At 43.3% G+C, this 18,155-nt stretch overlaps 1 protein-coding gene across 2 annotated transcripts in view; it reads right to left on the reverse strand.

The window, feature by feature from the left end:
• Pik3c3 (phosphatidylinositol 3-kinase catalytic subunit type 3) overlaps positions 1–18,155 on the reverse strand; it is an 83,008-nt gene that overhangs the window by 25,041 nt on the left and 39,812 nt on the right. For both annotated transcript variants that reach the window (XM_052155221.1, XM_052155220.1), the window contains 6 exons: positions 15,493–15,624; positions 5,200–5,328; positions 4,561–4,630; positions 4,004–4,068; positions 2,692–2,776; positions 1,684–1,758 (listed from right to left, as the gene is read on the reverse strand). In XM_052155221.1, coding sequence (XP_052011181.1) covers positions 1,684–1,758; positions 2,692–2,776; positions 4,004–4,068; positions 4,561–4,630; positions 5,200–5,328; positions 15,493–15,624 — 556 coding nt within the window. The remainder of the gene's footprint in view (positions 1–1,683; positions 1,759–2,691; positions 2,777–4,003; positions 4,069–4,560; positions 4,631–5,199; positions 5,329–15,492; positions 15,625–18,155) is intronic.

Here is an 18,155-nt window from a genome sequence, read left to right on the forward strand (position 1 = left end):
TCACAGGCAATAATTCAAAATTATTGAAATATTATTTGAAGTACGTAAAATCTGATTGCAGTGTGTGAGTTAACAAGTTTAGTATATTAATAATTGGCCAGACTATATTCAACTATTTCCATTCAGACTATATTCAGACTATATTCCATTACTTTCTTGCTATCATAATTGGAGGAATGCTAAAAGGCAGAAAAATAACTTCCTATAAGAAAAGACAACTTTAAATAGTAATTTGAAAACCTAGTTTCTGTAGAAGACTAAGGCAACTTTGATGACTTACTAAACAAAGGATTACATGGAAGAGCGGGGATGGGGAAGTCTGCTGCTCTGGCCTGCCTTCCTGTTCTCTTAGCTACGTGTACCAGCAGCTCTTCAGGCATGCTGTTAGCTGACAGACCAGGCCCCTGCTCCCACAGGCCTTGCACCCTGACTGGGGATGATCGATGAGTGCTCAGGAGGGACCCTTGCATCTAGCAGGTACTTACAACATACCTGCTGACGTAAATAAACACCTTCAACAACATCACAAACACAAAGTGAAGTAATAAGTACACAGTGACAGAGACAAGGCAGGTGTCAGACAATTGCAGGTTTTCTAAAGACATCCTAAGTCAGCTTAGACAGTAACCTATGCGTGCCCTATGAAGAGCATAGAACTTTCTGGAAAGAGGGCACTTGCCTTGAGGCAGCAGTGATTTTACAAGACAGAGATGAGCGAGGGAGATTCTATGTTGGTGGCTTCAGTGAGAGACAGTGAAAATGCAGAGCTGGCATGGTAGTGACAGGTCCTGGATGTGAGGAACGGACCTCCTAACAAGGGGGACGCGTGAGGTGGAGCCAGCAGAGGCAGGAGCAGGTCTCGGGAACTGGGCTGCTACCTGCTGATGGGAAGGGAGGGGAGAACAAGGTGCAGGGAGCTATCCCGGAAGGCAGCAGCTGGCCTAAGTGGCTATTCAAGCTGAGGCAATGGGCTGAGTGATTTGTAGAGCTGCAGGCTCAGGAACTGCGTGTAAGGGTGCGTGCGGGCTAAGGTCAGGTGGGTGGTGGAGCTTGGAACCTGCAGGCTGAGGGAGGAAAGACTTCTAAGTCAAACAAACAGATGGCTTAGTAAGTTGTCACGAAGAAGGAAAAGGAATAGGTGTCCCTTGTCCTCAGTGGGAAGAGAAAACCCTGAGATAGCTGCTGGTGTGAGGAAATGGGCAGGAGAAGGAACAATTTAGCCTGAGCTGCTCCTCAGAGTCTGGCTGCCCACGAGCAGGAGCAGCTGCTCTCCACAGACGCTCCACATGCAGAGGCTCCCTGTGAATGTGCTCTTCCTCAGGCGGGGCTTCCCCTAAGTGTCCTTCCAGTGCCCCATTTCAGGGACTTAAGGACAATCTTGGGTCAGTGAGACGCTCAGCAGTTAAAGGCACTTTCCTCGTGGGCCTAGCGACTGCCACTGGATCCCATGGACCGCACGGCAGGCAGAGAACTGGATCTTGAGAGCTGCTCTCTGACATCCATACACACACCATGGCACATGTACAACCACATGCACATACACATACAAAAATGAAATGAATTAGAAAGTTTAAGAGGACCTATACTTTACCAGTAAGTGTGCAAATTATTTTGTTAATGGGTTGATTCTACAATTAAAAAAAAAATCAACACTACAGAACATATCTTCTACTGACTTGTTACCTGTCTTTGTTAACAAAAGGTTATCCAGGTGCCGGTCTCCAACGCCAAGAATGTATGTAATCACACAGTACCCAGCTGGAAAGAAATCAGTCGGGAAAGACATACTCAGCACTTTGGTTGCACACAGCCCATAAGAGTGATAAGTGCTATTTTAATTTCTACATGGTTATTATTGTTTCCAATTTCCCCACCAACTTAAGGAAGCTGCAGCCCCTCTGGCTCTGTTATATCCTGAACACTAGAGAAATTAGTATTTGCAACAACAACAAATCTTCAAGAATTTTTGTCAAATTATCATTTTTTTAAAATAACAAGCTTCATGAACCTTAGCTGAAATACTCATTTAGAACTTGTCATTGAAATTGATATGCTACAGGTGACTATCTAAATAAATAGATATAAGGTAAACTGTCAATCACCCCATAAAGTACAACTAGCTTATTTGGCCAATACTCCAGCTTAGTATCATCTCTTTTTAATCTCTCTTTTAAAAGTATCATTATAAAATCATACCATAAAGGAAAGAAAATTAGTGCTTGTGAATAGAAGCTGCATGGTGACTGGCACACGTGTCAGAAAACTATAAAGAAAGTCCATAGCACAGTCTACTTCCTTCAGGACAAATACTTTCAAAGGCCATGAGAGTCGCTCTCCAAGCAGGACTGTTAGAGCTGCCTAGCATTAATGAGAGTATTATTTCTGACTGAGGTTTTCCATATCCTTTAGTTAATGATAAAGGTTCAAGGCAGGAAGTCTTCAACGGGAACTAACACAGGAGAGCAGTGAGCTGACTGAGGGAGCCTGTGCCCACTGTGACCAACTGCAGTCCGATGTCACTACTGCCATTCCACAAGCCCACGGATTTCTTTTACTACCTACACCTTTTTATTTTTCTCTTATAAAACATTTAGATCTTAAAATGTAATTATGAATTACTGCAGCAACATCGGTATAGCCTGCTTCTCTTTACTCATGCACACCCACAGAAAACCAGCCCAAAATGCTTACCACAGCTTTTAACATAAGTGTCCATGACCTCTGAGCTGATGCCATTGGGTCCAGTCTCACTTGGGGCATATTTCCTGAAAAAGTTCTGCAAAGATATGATATGCAAGTTTACAGATGAACACATTTAAGCAAGTCAGGCATTACCCAATCATGAGCAATGCCCAATGGGAGCCTTAAACACACAGCATGACTTGGGAATTTAATAGCACACTTGAGGCCCAGGCTTCTGTTTTCAGCTTTCTGACACTGCATGAATGTATGGAAAGATCTATATCTAGAATATATGGGCAATTCATACACACTGATCAAAATGCAAACAACCCCAGAGGAACGATGTGATGAGAGGGAACACTTCTCTGAAGGACTACTACAAGCATCTTCAAATGTTCAACCTTGTACTCAATCAAGAAAAGACAGAGGAAAGTCACACTGAGATTCTGAGAGCTAGAAATGTCATTGTGAGGAGCATGCCAGACCTTCCTGATGGGCGCTGTTGTGTTCTCAGGGATGGAGAGGGAAAAGGTGAAACTACTGTGAACACAATGGAATCTAAAACTAAATGACCTATGAGCTGCTAAGCTACCTACAAACACCAGCTGTGGATGGACTCAGCAGAGGAAATCTGTCCTTAAGCCAAATGTTATCAAAGGAGCATACGCAAGCACCACCATCACAGACAAGCACGGACTGACAGCTGGGGGAACCCCAGAGATACGTGACTGGTGTGGCCAGAGGGAGAGCCCAGAGCAGCATCAGGTGAAAAATAGCAGAGTGATGTGGAAGGCAATTCTTTCTTCTAAGGGGATGAAATAAGCATAATTCCCCCACAAGACCTCAAATAAATAAATAAATAAATAAATAAATAAATAAAAAAGAAAACAGAAAAAAAAGTTCCCCAGATTCAAAATTTGCTACAATATGGGCATAACCTTACAAAGGATGTTTGAGGGAAATATTTCATGTAAACTTATTTTAAGAATGAACACTGAAAATAACTAAAAATGTTATTAATGGCTAAATAAATTATAGTGTATCTGCATTTGGGAGCAGAATATAGCTCTAAGCTTTAGTTAGTATGGTGTATGGGGGAGGGTGAGATTTAGTTTATGTGTTTATAGATACTGAGCCTGTCATGTGCCATGTACAGTTCAAAGGCTTGAACTTCCGCAATGACTAAAAGCGTAACTTCCAACTACAATGAATTCTTATGTCTGAAGAAAACAAAGACTTGCAGAAACAAGAAAAAAGGAGACTTGAATAGTAACAGAGTCTTCCTTCGTCAGCTGTAAGTATGACCTAATGACATCATTACCTGAATGCTTCCCTCTGTGTCAAGAACTTCGGCGACAGGAACCGACTGGATGAACTGCATGAAGCCTACATGGAAAGAAACATTAATGCATTAGACAGCACGCTCGCCACAGCCCGGTGCATCAGGAAGGCCGAGGCCCTGCATTCCTCCTGGGCTGGCCTACCAGAGAAGCCAAGGCTCCCATGGGCATACTGTACCGACTTTATGCTGGTCACAGAATTACTAGGCAACGTTTTTCAATTACAAACACACTCCTGTATCACTGTAAAAAACAAAGGGGGGGGGGAGTGGGACAAGGAAGACTCAGGGAACAGAAGAAGACGGGGGAAATGAACAAAATGGGTGAAAAGAAAGAGGAGGGGACATGACAGGACAAGGAGGAGGGCTGGGGGTGGGGTGCAGTGGAGGGCAGGAAGATGGGAAGGACAACTGCGTATGTCTTCAGTTCTCTGAATAAGCTCTTTCATGCTGTAACTTTCTTAATGATTTTTCAATTTTAAAGGCAAAGTTACTGACCGGAATCTGAAGAAGGTGATCACGATGCAAAGGGAACTCACCATGCTTTGTACTAGTGGCTAACACCTTGTAAGGGGTCAGTTTCAAATCCAGATTTTCTTTCCGCAACAGCTTTGATCGAAAGATAAAACACAGGAAATGAATGTCATGACCACAGGAAGCAGGTTCGTGGAAACATACTGTCCACAGTCACACAATAAAGGCGCAGGAGCAATCTTAAGGGGAACTCATTAACTCTTGGTGCTAGAATGAGCTCATCTGTTTGGGTTCTAAGACATGGTTTATCTATTTTGAATATGTTATACTCTGTCAATAAACATCACCGCTATTCCTAACGCTTCGTGCTCACCTTCTGCAACAGAAAGTGCCATGAAAGGTGGAAACAAAGACAAAGGGGAACTAGGTTACTCCAAACTAGAGACAGGAATGGCACTCAGCAAACATCTAACTCAGTAGATCTGACAACACCATGAAACTTTGAAGAAAAATGTTATATGGACATGTGCAACCCTACTTGCCATTACAGCCACTTTGCAGTGATAAACATAAGCTTGGTCAATATCAAATGGAGACTGCTGAGCTTTGTAGCACTGTAAGTAGATGACACCAATGCTTCTGTGTCAGTGAACATGGACATGATAAAAGTGAGGCGACATCCCTGCTGACAGACTTATGCTCACCTTGTCCATGAGGGAGATGATCTGAAGAATAAGCTGATCTTGACGCAAGTCGTCTCCATGCTTGAAAATAACTGGGTATTTGCCTCCATCTTCTGTCTTAAAGAACAGCTGGGCAGGCATAAGAGCACTCTGCAAAAGCAAGACACTGACTGAAAGCCGATGACAGTTAATGAATAAGTTCTACCACATATAGAAGGAAACGCCCTCTCAGCTACCCACAGATACACAGGACCTTAGGCAATGATCTGGCTGTCAGAAAGAAAAGCAGGGTACCATGCAAGAACTGTGAGTGAGACAACACTCTGGTTTTGGAATCAGACCAGAATGCACAGGAATGCAGTGCTGCCTAGTAGCAGCAGTGACCTGTGGAGTCTTCAAGCTGTCTCCTCCTCTGTGAACCAAGGTCACCCCTCTGCTAAGACAGTAGGAAACTCAAGACCCAAGCCTGACACCTGTGGTGCCTGACATAGAGCTGACTCTAGATACATGTTTACCATGTTGTTTGGTGCCAGAGGTCTACTGAAGCAAGAAGGTGAAAGAACAGCATTCCAAAATAGGGTGGTCAAAGTCAAGAATGCAATTATGTACCATTAAGTCTGTATCTTTGAAACTCAAAATCATTTTAAGTTGAGATTGCAAATATCTTTCAACTTTATTCAGAAAGAGTTATTTGCTTTCCTCCAGAATTTTCTCTTGGTTATGTAAAATCTCTAGATTAGGTCAGCCATATGCTTAAATCAACAGGAATCAAACCTTAAATGGGAGAATCATGTAACACCTCACATCAAAGGCACCCGAAGAGCACCACAATGGAGACAGCTGGTCAGAAGACCTTTCTGAGTCTATGGATCTTTATTACTGAGAGGAAAATATACAAAATGAAAGTAAGAGATTTATAATGCAACAAATAAGTAAGTGTGATGTAGGACGTATATAATCAAACTAAATGAGAAAGCCCAGAAATAGCAATATAAAAAGAATCTCAGAGAGAAGTACAGTTAAGTGGACAAGTGACTGGTTTTGTGTGTCAACTTGACACAAGCTGGAGTTATCACTGAGAAAGGAGCTTCAGCTGGGGAAGTGCCTCCATGAGATACAGCTGTGGGGCATTTTCTCAATTAGTGATCAAGGCGGGAGGGCCCATTGTGGGTGGTACCACCTTTGGGCTGGTGCTCTTGGGTTCTATAAGAAAGCAAGCTGAGCAAGCCAGGGGAAGCAAGCCAGTAAGTAACATCCCTCCATGGCCTCTGTATCAGCCCCTGCTTCCTGACCTGCTTAAGTTCCAGTCCTGACTTCCTTTGGTGATGAACAGCAGTGTGGAAGTGTAAGCTGAATAAAGCCTTTCCTCCCCAATTTGTTTCTTGGTCATGATGTTTGTGCAGGAATACAAACCCTGACTAAGATAAATTGTTACCAACATAGTGGGTATTCCTGTGACAACCTGACCATGTTTTGGGGAGGACAGTGGAAGGACTTTGGAACTTTGAGCTAGAAGAGCCACTGGGATGTTAAGAGCTCTGTGGGATTTTTTTTTTTTTTTTTTTTTTTTTTTTTTTTGAGACAGGGTTTCTCTGTGTAGTCCTGGCTGTCCTGGAACTCACTCTGTAGACCAGGCTGGCCTCGAACTCAGAAATCCGCCTGCCTCTGCCTCCCAAGTGCTGGGATTACAGGCGTGCGCCACCACACATGCTTCTGTGGGATGTTTTATAGGAGCTTGAAAGATAATTTTAAGAACAGTGCAGAAGATGAAGGCCTGGCTTTGAAATTTCAGAGGGAAGATTAAAGACTCTCAGGGCTGCTGCTGTTTTGATTGTGAAGATTCTGTGGATTTGTTTAACTGAGGCTGAAGAATCAGCTGATTAACAAGATTCCAGAACCATTAAAACAAAATCTTTGCATTGCTGGGACTACTGATGTTGGTTAGCTGGATCTAAGAAATTAGTGGTGATTAAGAAGAGACCAGCATCACTGAGATGACATCTTCTGGGCAGTGTTTTCTGAGAGCACACAGAAGCCGTGTTCCAGAGACAGCCAATGTTGTATCTCGTGCTGTAGCTGGACTTGGTAATGTGTACCTGGTAATGTGAAAGAGTCACCCAGGTGGAACTGGTTTTGAAGGCATGAAGAGCAGCTGTGGCTCAGTGCTGTGAGGCCTTGGAAGGTCACAGGTGAAGGTGCAGCCTCAGTTGCAAATTGATGGCCCAGGACTGAAGGGGTCATGTAAAAGAGTTGAGGCTTGGCACCATGAAGAGAGTCTATGAAAGGCTATTGGTGAAGCCTAGTTGCAGTGGAAGACAGCAGTGTTTTTGAGATGTCAGTGCTATGCGATGGCCACCAGGAACATCAGCAGGAGTGGAGTACAGACAGTTGGAGCCTAGAAGACAAGGTGCGTGCTACAGAGGGCAGAGCTGGAGAAGGGACCTAAGCCCTTGGAAGAGCCAGGAAGATCACGAATGGATCCCAGGCATTGGAGAGTTGGAGTTTGACTTTGCTTTGATTGTGACTGTGCCCTGATATTTTTCCCTCTTGAAGGAAGTATTTTAGTGGAGTCCACAGTTAAGAGACTTATAATTGTAAAAATACTTTGGATTTTAAAAGAGACTGGATATTTAAGAGGGACTGAAATTTTAATATGTTAAGAATTTGTAAAGACTGTGGGACTTTTGTTTTTATTAATTATATATTTTTATTTTCTATATTCTTTGTTTACATTCCAAATGATCTCCCCATTCCCAGTTTCCCCCTCCCCATATGTCCCATAAACCTTTTTCTCTCCACTTATTCTCGAATCACCTCTCTCCTTTTTCTCTGTCCTGACACTCCCCTCCAATGCTAGATCAAGCCTTTCCAGGATCAGGACCCTCTCCTTACTTCTTCATGGGAGTCATTTGTTATGCTAATTGTGCCTTGGGTATTCAGAGCTTCTGGGCTAATTAATATCCACTTATCAGAGATTGCATTCCACATGTATTATTTTGTGTTTGGGTCACCTTACTTAGGATGATATTTTCCAGATCCAACCATTTGCCTAAAAATTTCGTGAATTCATTGTTTTTAATTGCTGAGTAGTATTCCATTGTGTAAATATACCACATTTTCTGTATCCATTCCTACATTGAGGGACATCTGGGTTCTTTCCAGCTTCTGGCTATTATAAATAAGGCTGCTATGAACATAACGGAGCATGTTATTTATTGCATGCTGGGGAATCCTTTGAGTATATGCCCAGGAGAGGTATAGCAGGGTCCTCCGGAAGTGTCATGTCAAGTTTTCTGAGGAACCTCCAGACTGATTTCCAAAGTGGTTGTACCATCTTACAACACCACCAGCAGTGGACAAGTGTTCCTCTTTCTCTACGTCCTCGCCAACACCTGCTGTCTCCTGATTTTTTAACCTAAGCCATTCTGACTGGTGTGTGGTGAAATCTCAGGGTTGTTTTGATTTGCATTTCCCTAATGACTAATGATTTTGAGCATTTCTTAAGGTCTTTCTTGGCCATCTGAATTTCTTCAGGGGAAAATTCTTTGTTTAGCTCTGTACCCCATTTTTAATAGGGTTATTTAGTTCCCTGGGGTCTCACTTCTTGAGTTATTTGTATATACTGGATATTAGCCCTCTATCAGATGTAGGGTTGGTGAAAATCTTTTCCCAATTTCTTGGTTGCCGATTTGTCCTTTTGACAGTGTCCTTTGCCTTACAGAAACTTTGTAATTTTATGAGGTCCCATTTATTAATTCTTGATCTTAGAGCATAAGCTACTGGTGTTCTGTTCAGGAACTTTCCCGCTATGGCCATGTCCTCAAGGGTTTTCCCCAGTTTCTTTTCTCTTAGTTTCAGTGTGTCTGGTTTTATGTGGAGGTCCTTGATCCATTTGAAGTTGAGTTTAGTACAAGGAGATAAGAATGGATCAATTCGCATTCTTCTGCATGCTGACCTATAGTTGAACCAGCACCATTTGTTGAAAAGGATATATCTTTTTTCAACTGGATGTTTTCAGTCCTTTGTCGAAGATCAAGTGAACATAGGTGTGTGGATTCATTTCTGGGTCTTCAATTCCATTGGTCCACTTGCCTGCCCCTGTGCCAATACCATGCAGTTTTTAACACTATTGCTCCATAGTATTGTTTGAGGTCTGGGATACTGATTCCCCCAGAAGTTCTTTTATTGTTGAGAATAGTTTTAACTATCCTGGGTTTTTTGTTATTCCAGATGAATTTGAGAATTGCTTTTTCTAACTCTGTGAAGAACTGATTTTGATGGGGATTGCATTGAATCTGTAGATTGCTTTTGGCAAGATGGCCATTTTAACTATATTAATCCTGCCAATCCACGAGCATGGAAGATTTTTCCATTTTCTGAGGTCTTCTTCAATTTCCTTCTTCAGAGACCTGAAGTTCTTGTCGTATAGATCTTTCACTTGTTTGGTTAGAGTCACACCAAGATACTTTATATTGTTTGTGGCTATTGTGAAGGGTGTTATTTCCCTAACTTCTTTCTCAGCCTGCTTATCCTTTGAGTATAGGAAGGCAACTGATTTGCTTGAGTTGATTTTATAACCAGCCACTTTGCTGAAGTTGTTTATCAGCTGTAGGAGTGCTCTGGTGGAGTTTTTGGGGTCACTTAAATATACTATCATGTCATCTGCATATAGTGATAATTTGACTTCTTCCTATCCAATTTGTATCCCCTTTAATTTTGGTGTCTGATATCTGTCTAGGAAACTGTTCATTTCCTCCAGATTCTCCAGTTGTGTTTAGTATAGGCTTTTGTAGTAGGATCTAATGATTTTTTGAATTTCCTCAGTTTCTGTTGTTATATCTCCCTTTTCATTTCTAATTTTGTTAATCTGGATACTGTCTCTGTGCCCTTTGGTTAGTCTGGCTAAGGGTTTATCTATCTTGTTGATTTTCTCAAAGAACCAGCTACTGGTTTTGTTGATTCTTTGTATGGTTCTCTTTGTTTCTACTTGGTTGATTTCAACCCTAAGTTTGATTATTTCCTGCCTTCTACTCCTCCTGGGTGAAATAGCTTCTTTTTGTTCCAGAGCTTTCAGGTGGTGATTAAGCTGCTAGTGTATGCTCTCTCCATTTTCTTTTTGGAGGCACTCAGGGCTATGAGTTTTCCTCTTAGCACTACTTTCATTGTGTCTTATAGATTTGGGTATGTTGTGTCTTCATTTTCATTAAATTCTAAAAAGTCTTTGATTTCTTTATTTCTTCCTTGACCAAGGTATCGCTGAGTAGAATATTGTTCAGTTTTCACGTGTATGTCTGTTGTTTTTGTTGCTAGTAAAGACCACTTTTACTCCATAGTGATCTGATAGGAGGCATGGGATTATTTCCATCTTTTTGTATTTGTTGAGGTCTGTCTTGTGACCAATTATATGATCTATTTTGGAGAAGGTACCATGAGGTGCTGAGAAAAAGGTATATTCTTTTGCTTTAGGATAAAATGTTCTATATATATCTGTTAATTTTAATTGGTCTAAAGCTTCAATTAGTTTCACTGTGTCCCTGTTCAGTTTCTGTTTTCCTGATCAGTCCATTGAGGAAAGTGCAGTGTTGAAGTCACCGACAATTATTGTGTTAGGTGCAATGTGTGCTTTGAGCTTTAGTAAAGTTTCTGTTATGAATGAGGGTGCCCTTGCATTAGGAACATAGATGTTCAGAATTGAGAGTTCTTCTTGTTGTATTTTTCCTTTGACCAGTAAGAAGTGTCCCTCAGAGTCTCTTTTGATGACTTTGGGTTGAAAGTCAATTTTATCTGATATTAGAATGGCTACTCCTGCTTGTTTCCTGAGACCATTTGCTTGTAAAATTGTCTTCCAGCCTTTTACTCTAAGGTAGTGTTCGCCTTTGACACTTAGGTGTGTTGTATGCAGCAAAGTGTAGGGTCCTGTTTACGTAACCAGTCTGTTAGTCTATGTCCTTTTATTGGGGCATTGAACCCATTGATATTAAAGAATAGTGATTATTACTTCCTGTCATTTTTGATGTTATTTTTTACATTTGATCGGTTATCTTCTTTTGGGTTTGATGAAAGAAGGTTACTATCTTGCTGTTTCCACGGTGAAGTTTCCCTCCTTGTATTGGTGTTTTCCTCCGATTATCCTTTGTAGGGCTCGGTTTGTTGAAAGATATTGGGTAAACTTGGTTTTAAGATGGAATATCTTAGTTTCTCCATCTATGGTGATTGATAGTTTTGCTGGGTATAGTAGTTTTGGCTGGCATTTGTGTTCTCTTAGAATATGCATGAGATCTGCTCAGGATCTTCTAGCTTTTATATTCTATGGTGAGAAATCTGGTGTGATTCTGATAGGTCTTCCTTTATCTGTTACTTGGCCTTTTTCTCTTACTGCCTTTAATATTCTTTCTTTGTTTAGTATATTTGGGGTTTTGATTATTATGTGACGGGAGGTAGTTCTGTTCTGGTCCAGTCTGTTTGGAGTTCTGTAGGCTTCTTGTATATTCATGTTCATCTCTCTCTTTAGGTTAGGGAAGTTTTCTTCCATAGTTTTATTGAAGATATTTGCTGGCCCTTTAAGTTGTAAATCTTCACTCTCATCTATGCCTATAATTCTTAGGTTTGGTCTTCTCATTGTTTCCTGGATTTCCTGGATGTTTTGGGTTACAAGTTTTTTGCATTTTCTTTAACTATTGAGTCCATGGTTTCTATGGTATCTTCAGCATCTGAGATTCCTTTTTCTATCTCTAGATTCTATTGTTGATATTTGCATCTATGTCCCCTGATTTCTTCCCAAGGTTTTCTATCTCCAAAATTGTCTCCCTTTGAGATTTCTTAGTTGTTTCTACTTCTGATTTTAGATTCTGGATGGTTTTTGCTTAGCTCCTTCACTTGCTTGTTTGTGTTTTCCTGTAATTAAGAGATTTTTGTGTTTGCTCTTTCATGACCTCAGTCTGTTGACCAAAGTTCTCCTGTATTTCTTTAAGTGATTTTTGCATTTCCTCCTTATTGGCTTTTGTATTCTCCCGAATTTCTTTCAATGTTTTTTGTGTTTCCCTTGTAAGGGCTTCTAACTTTTGATCCATTTTCTCCTGAATTTCTTTAAGAGATTTATTTATGTCCTTCATATGATCCTGTAATAGCATCATGGTCAGTAATTTTAAATCCAAATCTTGTTTTTCTGCAGTGTTGGGGTATCCAGGACATGCCTCTAATTGGGAATTGGGTTCAGATGCTGCCTTGATTTCTGTTAGTAACGTTCCTACGTTTGCCTTTTGCCATCTAGTTCTCACTGGTATTAGTTGGTCTTCTTGTCAATGCTGGACTCACCAGTGCAAGCTTCCTCTTCACAGCTAGTCTCCGGTTGCCCAGCTGACCTCCTGCACTGCCTGGAAACTGGGTGCAGTGGCCCAGGCTGTTACCGATCCCGAAGCTGAGGTCTGAAGACTCCCGCCAGAGGCCTCAGGGCTGGATCCTCTGCTCTGCGGGGCTGGACTCACCAGAGCATGCTGCTTGCTCCCAGCCGGCCTCTGTGTGTACTGCTGGCCTCTTGCACTTACTGGAGACTGGGTGCCATGGCCCAGGCTGTTCCCGAGCCCAAAGCTTGAGGCCTGAAGGCTCCCGCCAAAGGCCTCAGGGCTGAATCCCCCACTCTGCAGGGCCGGACTCACCAGAGCATGCTGCTTGCTCCCAGCTGGCCTCCGGGTGATTGTGGGACTTTTAATGTTATTTAGATCTTGGGGTGAATGCAAAAGTCAGGGTCCCGAAATCCTTCCTTCCTTGGTGTAAAGGGATGACAATGAGGTTATGCTGTGTGCTCCTGGAATCACTTTAACCATGGTGTCTCTCCCAGATCATCCTGCACGAAGCCCGACTAGCCTGATTTAATTTGTACCTGTATAGTCAGCAGACAGTGAAAAGAACATCTGCACACTGCTTAAGAATAAAGAGAACTGCTTCTTAGACCCGTCAGGGGCAGAGCAGATGGCAGGCCTTTGTTCATTCTAGCCTGACACCTGGCCTGGTGGCCAAAGCCAAGCTATCTCATGCCTAGGACATAAAAAATTAAATCAAATGCCAGCAGCCCAGAGCAGGAGGGGAAGACAGACCTATGTTCACCTATGCCATGATGTGGGCAAGGAAAGACGAGCATAGACCTGTCTTCTGCCCCACAGCCTGGCAGGGACATAGACACACAGAGCCCCACCTACCACCATGCAGTGCAGCTCAGGAGGGAGGAAAGACCTGTGGAGCACTGCGCTGCCCACAGACCTGCCCTCTGGCACATGCATGGCACAGACAGGGCTAAGGCACACCCTTGTCACAATGCCATGCTGTGCAGTGTGGACGGAGGATGTCACCCAGGGGACTGGCAGCCTGCGGCAGTGTGCACTAGGAGTGACCACAATGTGAGAATTCGTGGTGGTGTGAAGGGAGAGAAAGACAAGGGGAGAGGCTTGAGCATCATGGAGTGAGATCAAACCAGAACCTCAAGAGGAGCAGCCTGTTGTAGGTGGCCAGCCCTGTCACCTGGGACCATGGTGAGGTCCAAGGCCAAGCTGCCACTGAGGGTTATATCTGAGTCTGGGGCTACACAGCAGCAAGGGTCCATGTCAAATGTCTGTGGCTTACGGCACCACTAGAGAACATAGGAATGTGCCTGGTCAGGGCAACTCTTGAGGACCACATGGATGTCTAGGGGCTGTGCAGAACTGACACCACCCCTCACTGAAGAGCTGTCCCCACCTCTCACAGGTGGCAGCACTCAGGAGAGTGGGCCATGCGACTTGCTCAGGCAGCAGAGCAGAGCTGGCCCTGGTGGTCTGGGTGAAACAACCCTGAGGACAGAGAAGGACAGAGAAGGAGAGCTGGCCCCTGCCATTGGCCACTCACCTGCTGTGAAAGGGATGATGCCTTCCCCCCGCCCCTCGCCACCTGGGTAGTCAGGAGAGCAGGCCCTGAGCGCATGAGCTCCTGAGAGCTAGCTAGCGCTGACCTCTCACTGGCTGTACCACTTGGGAGAGTGGGCTCTGTACCTCACCTCAGCAACACCGTGGAGCAGGCCCTGACAGAGAAGCCTGGGTGAGCCAGGCCTGAGGTTGTGAGAGCCAGTCCAGCCCCTCACAGGCTAAGATGCAGCACTTGGGAGAGTGGGCCCTGCACCTTGACTGGGCAGCATGATGGAGCTGGCACTGGACACTGGGTGCAGTTGAGCTGTCCCTGAGGGCATGAGAGCAGGAGAGAGGACCCTACCTCCACCAAGGGCAGCACTGGGTGGCCCAGCAAAGCAGTGCTGGAGGCTTGCCCTGGTGGTGTGCATACGGGAGAGCTGGTGCGCTGACCAGCATGGCTACCGCATGGCCCAGATCCAACATCTGTATCATCTACAGATGGAACTTGTGAAAGAGGCAGCCCAGCTGAGTCAAAGCTTCAGGATCTCCACAACTCAGGGCAAAATGAGGATAATTAGGAGGAGGCCAGGAGAGGACTGAACATTGATGGTGTCACAGACCAATGACTCACTACAATGAACATTTGCAGATGTGTGGACAGAGGACTATACTCTGGGACACACTGTGAAATACTACAACTTCCAGGATGAGATTTTTTTTTTCTGTTTTGTAATTTTATTGTTATTTGTTTGACTGATTTTTATTTGCGGTGGGGAGGCTGCAAGGGCAAAAAGACAGAGAGGGGACGGGGAGATGAGGAGGACCGCGGTGCATGATATGAAACTCACAAAGCATCAGTGAAAAGTTTAATAAAAAAAAAGAGTAAAGAGAACTGCTACCTAAAAATATAACAAAAATATAACGTATATAGGATGAGTATTGGGCTGAGATACATTTAAAAAAAGAGTAAAAGGGCTTCATAGCTAGACATTTGAATATATAAGTCTTGAAATTTACCTTTAAAATATATATAAATATATATTTAATATCTACCACCTCCTAAACATGTTATATTTTAAGATCTTCTGTGTTACAATTATAGAGACATTTCTAATGAAAATATGTCATATTTTTATCTCCAGAACTTTTATTTTTAATATTTACTACTTTAAACAGTTGTTAGAACCACAATTACTTTTCTTCATACATTTATTTTATATACCTATATATTTTACATATATATTATATTTAATATTATAAATTTCATAATATAAACATATATATACTATCTACCACCTCCTAAACCTGCTGGCACCAGTTTCCTGACAGTAGGCAGTACACATGCATACACACAGGCATGACACCCGTAAGTGGTGCTTCTGCTCTGACTCTAACCACTGGGCTCCGATCACACACAGTGGAGACCCATCACGCTTACCTTGAACAGAGTAGCTGTTTCCGGGATGATCCCCCTGATTTTCACCTGTGGCTCTAGTGGCAATGGGATCAGCTCTACATCTGATAGGTTCATTTTTTCATTATCTCCAAGCAATGCCTGAAGTCTCTCATTCTAGAATAAATTAGAAAGGAGTAATGAGGTGGACATGAAAGAACCATTGCCAAGCATGTAATAATGGCATAAAACTGATTCTATTAACGTCATTTGCAAAGCACAAAAAAGTATCTGAAAAACTACAGCAGTAAGGGCCTGCCCTCCCTGTAAGAGAGGACTGAGGAAATCGCTGGGACAAGCCTCACCGTCACAAGGCAGTTTCTTAAGTCTGCTTCTGGAGGCTCTGTTAGTCTATGGCTCTTGTGCAGAGCACTGTCAGACCAGGGTACTTCATGCCTTTTAAGACCCAGCCCCCCCCCCCCAACACACACACAGACATACACATGTGCTTGTGCATGTAAATGTGCTTATACTTATATATTGTGTGCAATTTTAGCTAAATATAAAAGAATATGGTTCCTAAGACCAACAGAGTCAACTAGCCTGGACTCTTGGGGCTCTCAGTCAGAACCACTAACCAAAGAGCACGCAGGGCTGGACCCTCAAACTCCCTGCTCATATGTAGTAGATATGCAGCTTGGTCTTCATGTGGGTCCCGAACTAGAACAGGCTATCCCAAAACCTGTATGTGGGATATGTTCTTCTAGCTGGACTGCCTTGTTTGGCCTCAGTGTAAGAGGAAACATCTAGCCTCACAGAGACTTGGAAGTGCCACTGTGTGTGTGTGGGCGGGATACCCAGGAGGCCCCACCCACCCAGAGGAGAAGGAGAGGGGGATATAGGGGAGAGGATATGGGGAAGGGTTGTAGGAGGGGATGTCTGAGGGGGAGCAGTGAGTGGGATGGATGTGAATAAGTGAAAAAAAAAAAAAAGAAAAATCAAAGAAGAAGGAGGAGGAGGAGGTCCCGAGAGGCTCTGTCATCATACATTCTCACTGTCCTCTGCCCTTACTGCTGGAGACAGCACACACTTAGGACACAGGACTCACCTTGAGGCTGGAGCTGACCTAAAAGCGCTTTCCTGAGGTCTAGCTTCCATGTTTCCAGGAACTACAATGCAAGCTACCAAGGGAGGGGAGCAGGTAAGCAGCTCCTGCCCAACTCTAACACCCAGGAACCACAATTACCAGCATGGCAGGACGTGCACAGAGGCCCAAGAAGCTGCATTCACCCATGTGCAGCAGCAACTGTCACCAGGTCTGACTTAAGCCTACTCCAAAGGCCAGCAACCATGCCTGTACCTACCTAACCAACTACCTGGGAATAACGAGGTCATCGACCTTAGAAAATGATCTACAACCTCCACTTTGCTAGGGAAGCATAATTCCTTGCTACATTCCAAATCTTCTTATGCCCACAGAAAAATCCACCCCTCATCAAAGCTTGCCTCTCCAGAAAATGGGGGCCATTACAGAAAATCACAAGCGGGCACAATGCGGAGCTCAGCTGACTGTGGGAGCCAGCCCAGCAGACACGTGCACATCACAGCTGCTGCGTCTGTGGCTACAGCGGAGGAGTAATAGCAGGGATCATTGTGAGGACCAACAGGTGGTGGTGGAACACAGTCTAGGAATGGACTCACATAAAGAGAGTTGTGAGAAAACATTGAGAAAATGTGGCAAGACACCTGTGAGCTCACTTCCTTCAAAACAACGACTTGTTCTGGGAATGTGTTTTGTATTCCTCCTGATGTAGTGGATACAAGTGAGCTTACTTCACGTGATTCCTTATTGCTTCTTATTGCCATTCAATTATATCTCTATGGAAAACCATGTTTTTGCCGCATGCTACTTACTGTTGTGATTGTATACAGCTTGAAACCATGAGAACTTCACTCATGACCTTCTCAGCTCTAAGAGTATACGTTGTCTGAGGCTCTGGATGAAGCTGGCCATTGAGCAAGACTTGAGTCTACATCCTTTCTCAGCTCCCAGTCTCCCAGGTCCCACTGCCTCTCTAATTAGAGCTGTGACTCCAGGGAGTCTGCTGTAAAACGTTCTGTCCTAGAAATGGCTGTATAAATAACGCAAAAACTGCAGCAAGATCAAGGGATATGCTAACATAGAAGGGGGAAAACAAGGTCACAAGGTCCCAGGCTGATACACAACTACAGGCAATTAATTATTTACGGTGGGGAAAGAGAATGAGCCCCTCATTGGTTTTGTCCAATGCAAAATGGTCATCCCTATACACACAGCCAGAGATAAAGTGTGTGTGTGTGTGTGTGTGTGTGTGTGTGTAAGTGCAGGGATGTATATGAGAGGAATAAAGGGAGGTTAACTGGGTAACTGGGAGGGCCTAGAGGCAAGGGAAGAGAGAAGTGATATAATTCTACTAGAGTTAAAAATGTTCACATACATATATACACACATACATATATACACATATATGTGAACATTTATATATATTATATATATATTTCACTGGAACATGAAGCAGAGTATATATGTAAGCAACAATCATTTATAAATAATCCACTTTTCAATAGCAACAGCATGCCTTCAAGAAGCACCTTCTTATGAAAACCTAGACTTCTTCAGGAGTGACAGAAAATGTACTTTCTTACTGCAGCTGAGGAAGAGCCAGGAT

Source organism: Apodemus sylvaticus, chromosome 13 (genome assembly GCF_947179515.1).
Source record: "Apodemus sylvaticus chromosome 13, mApoSyl1.1, whole genome shotgun sequence".
NCBI classification, from domain to species: Eukaryota; Metazoa; Chordata; class Mammalia; order Rodentia; family Muridae; genus Apodemus; species Apodemus sylvaticus.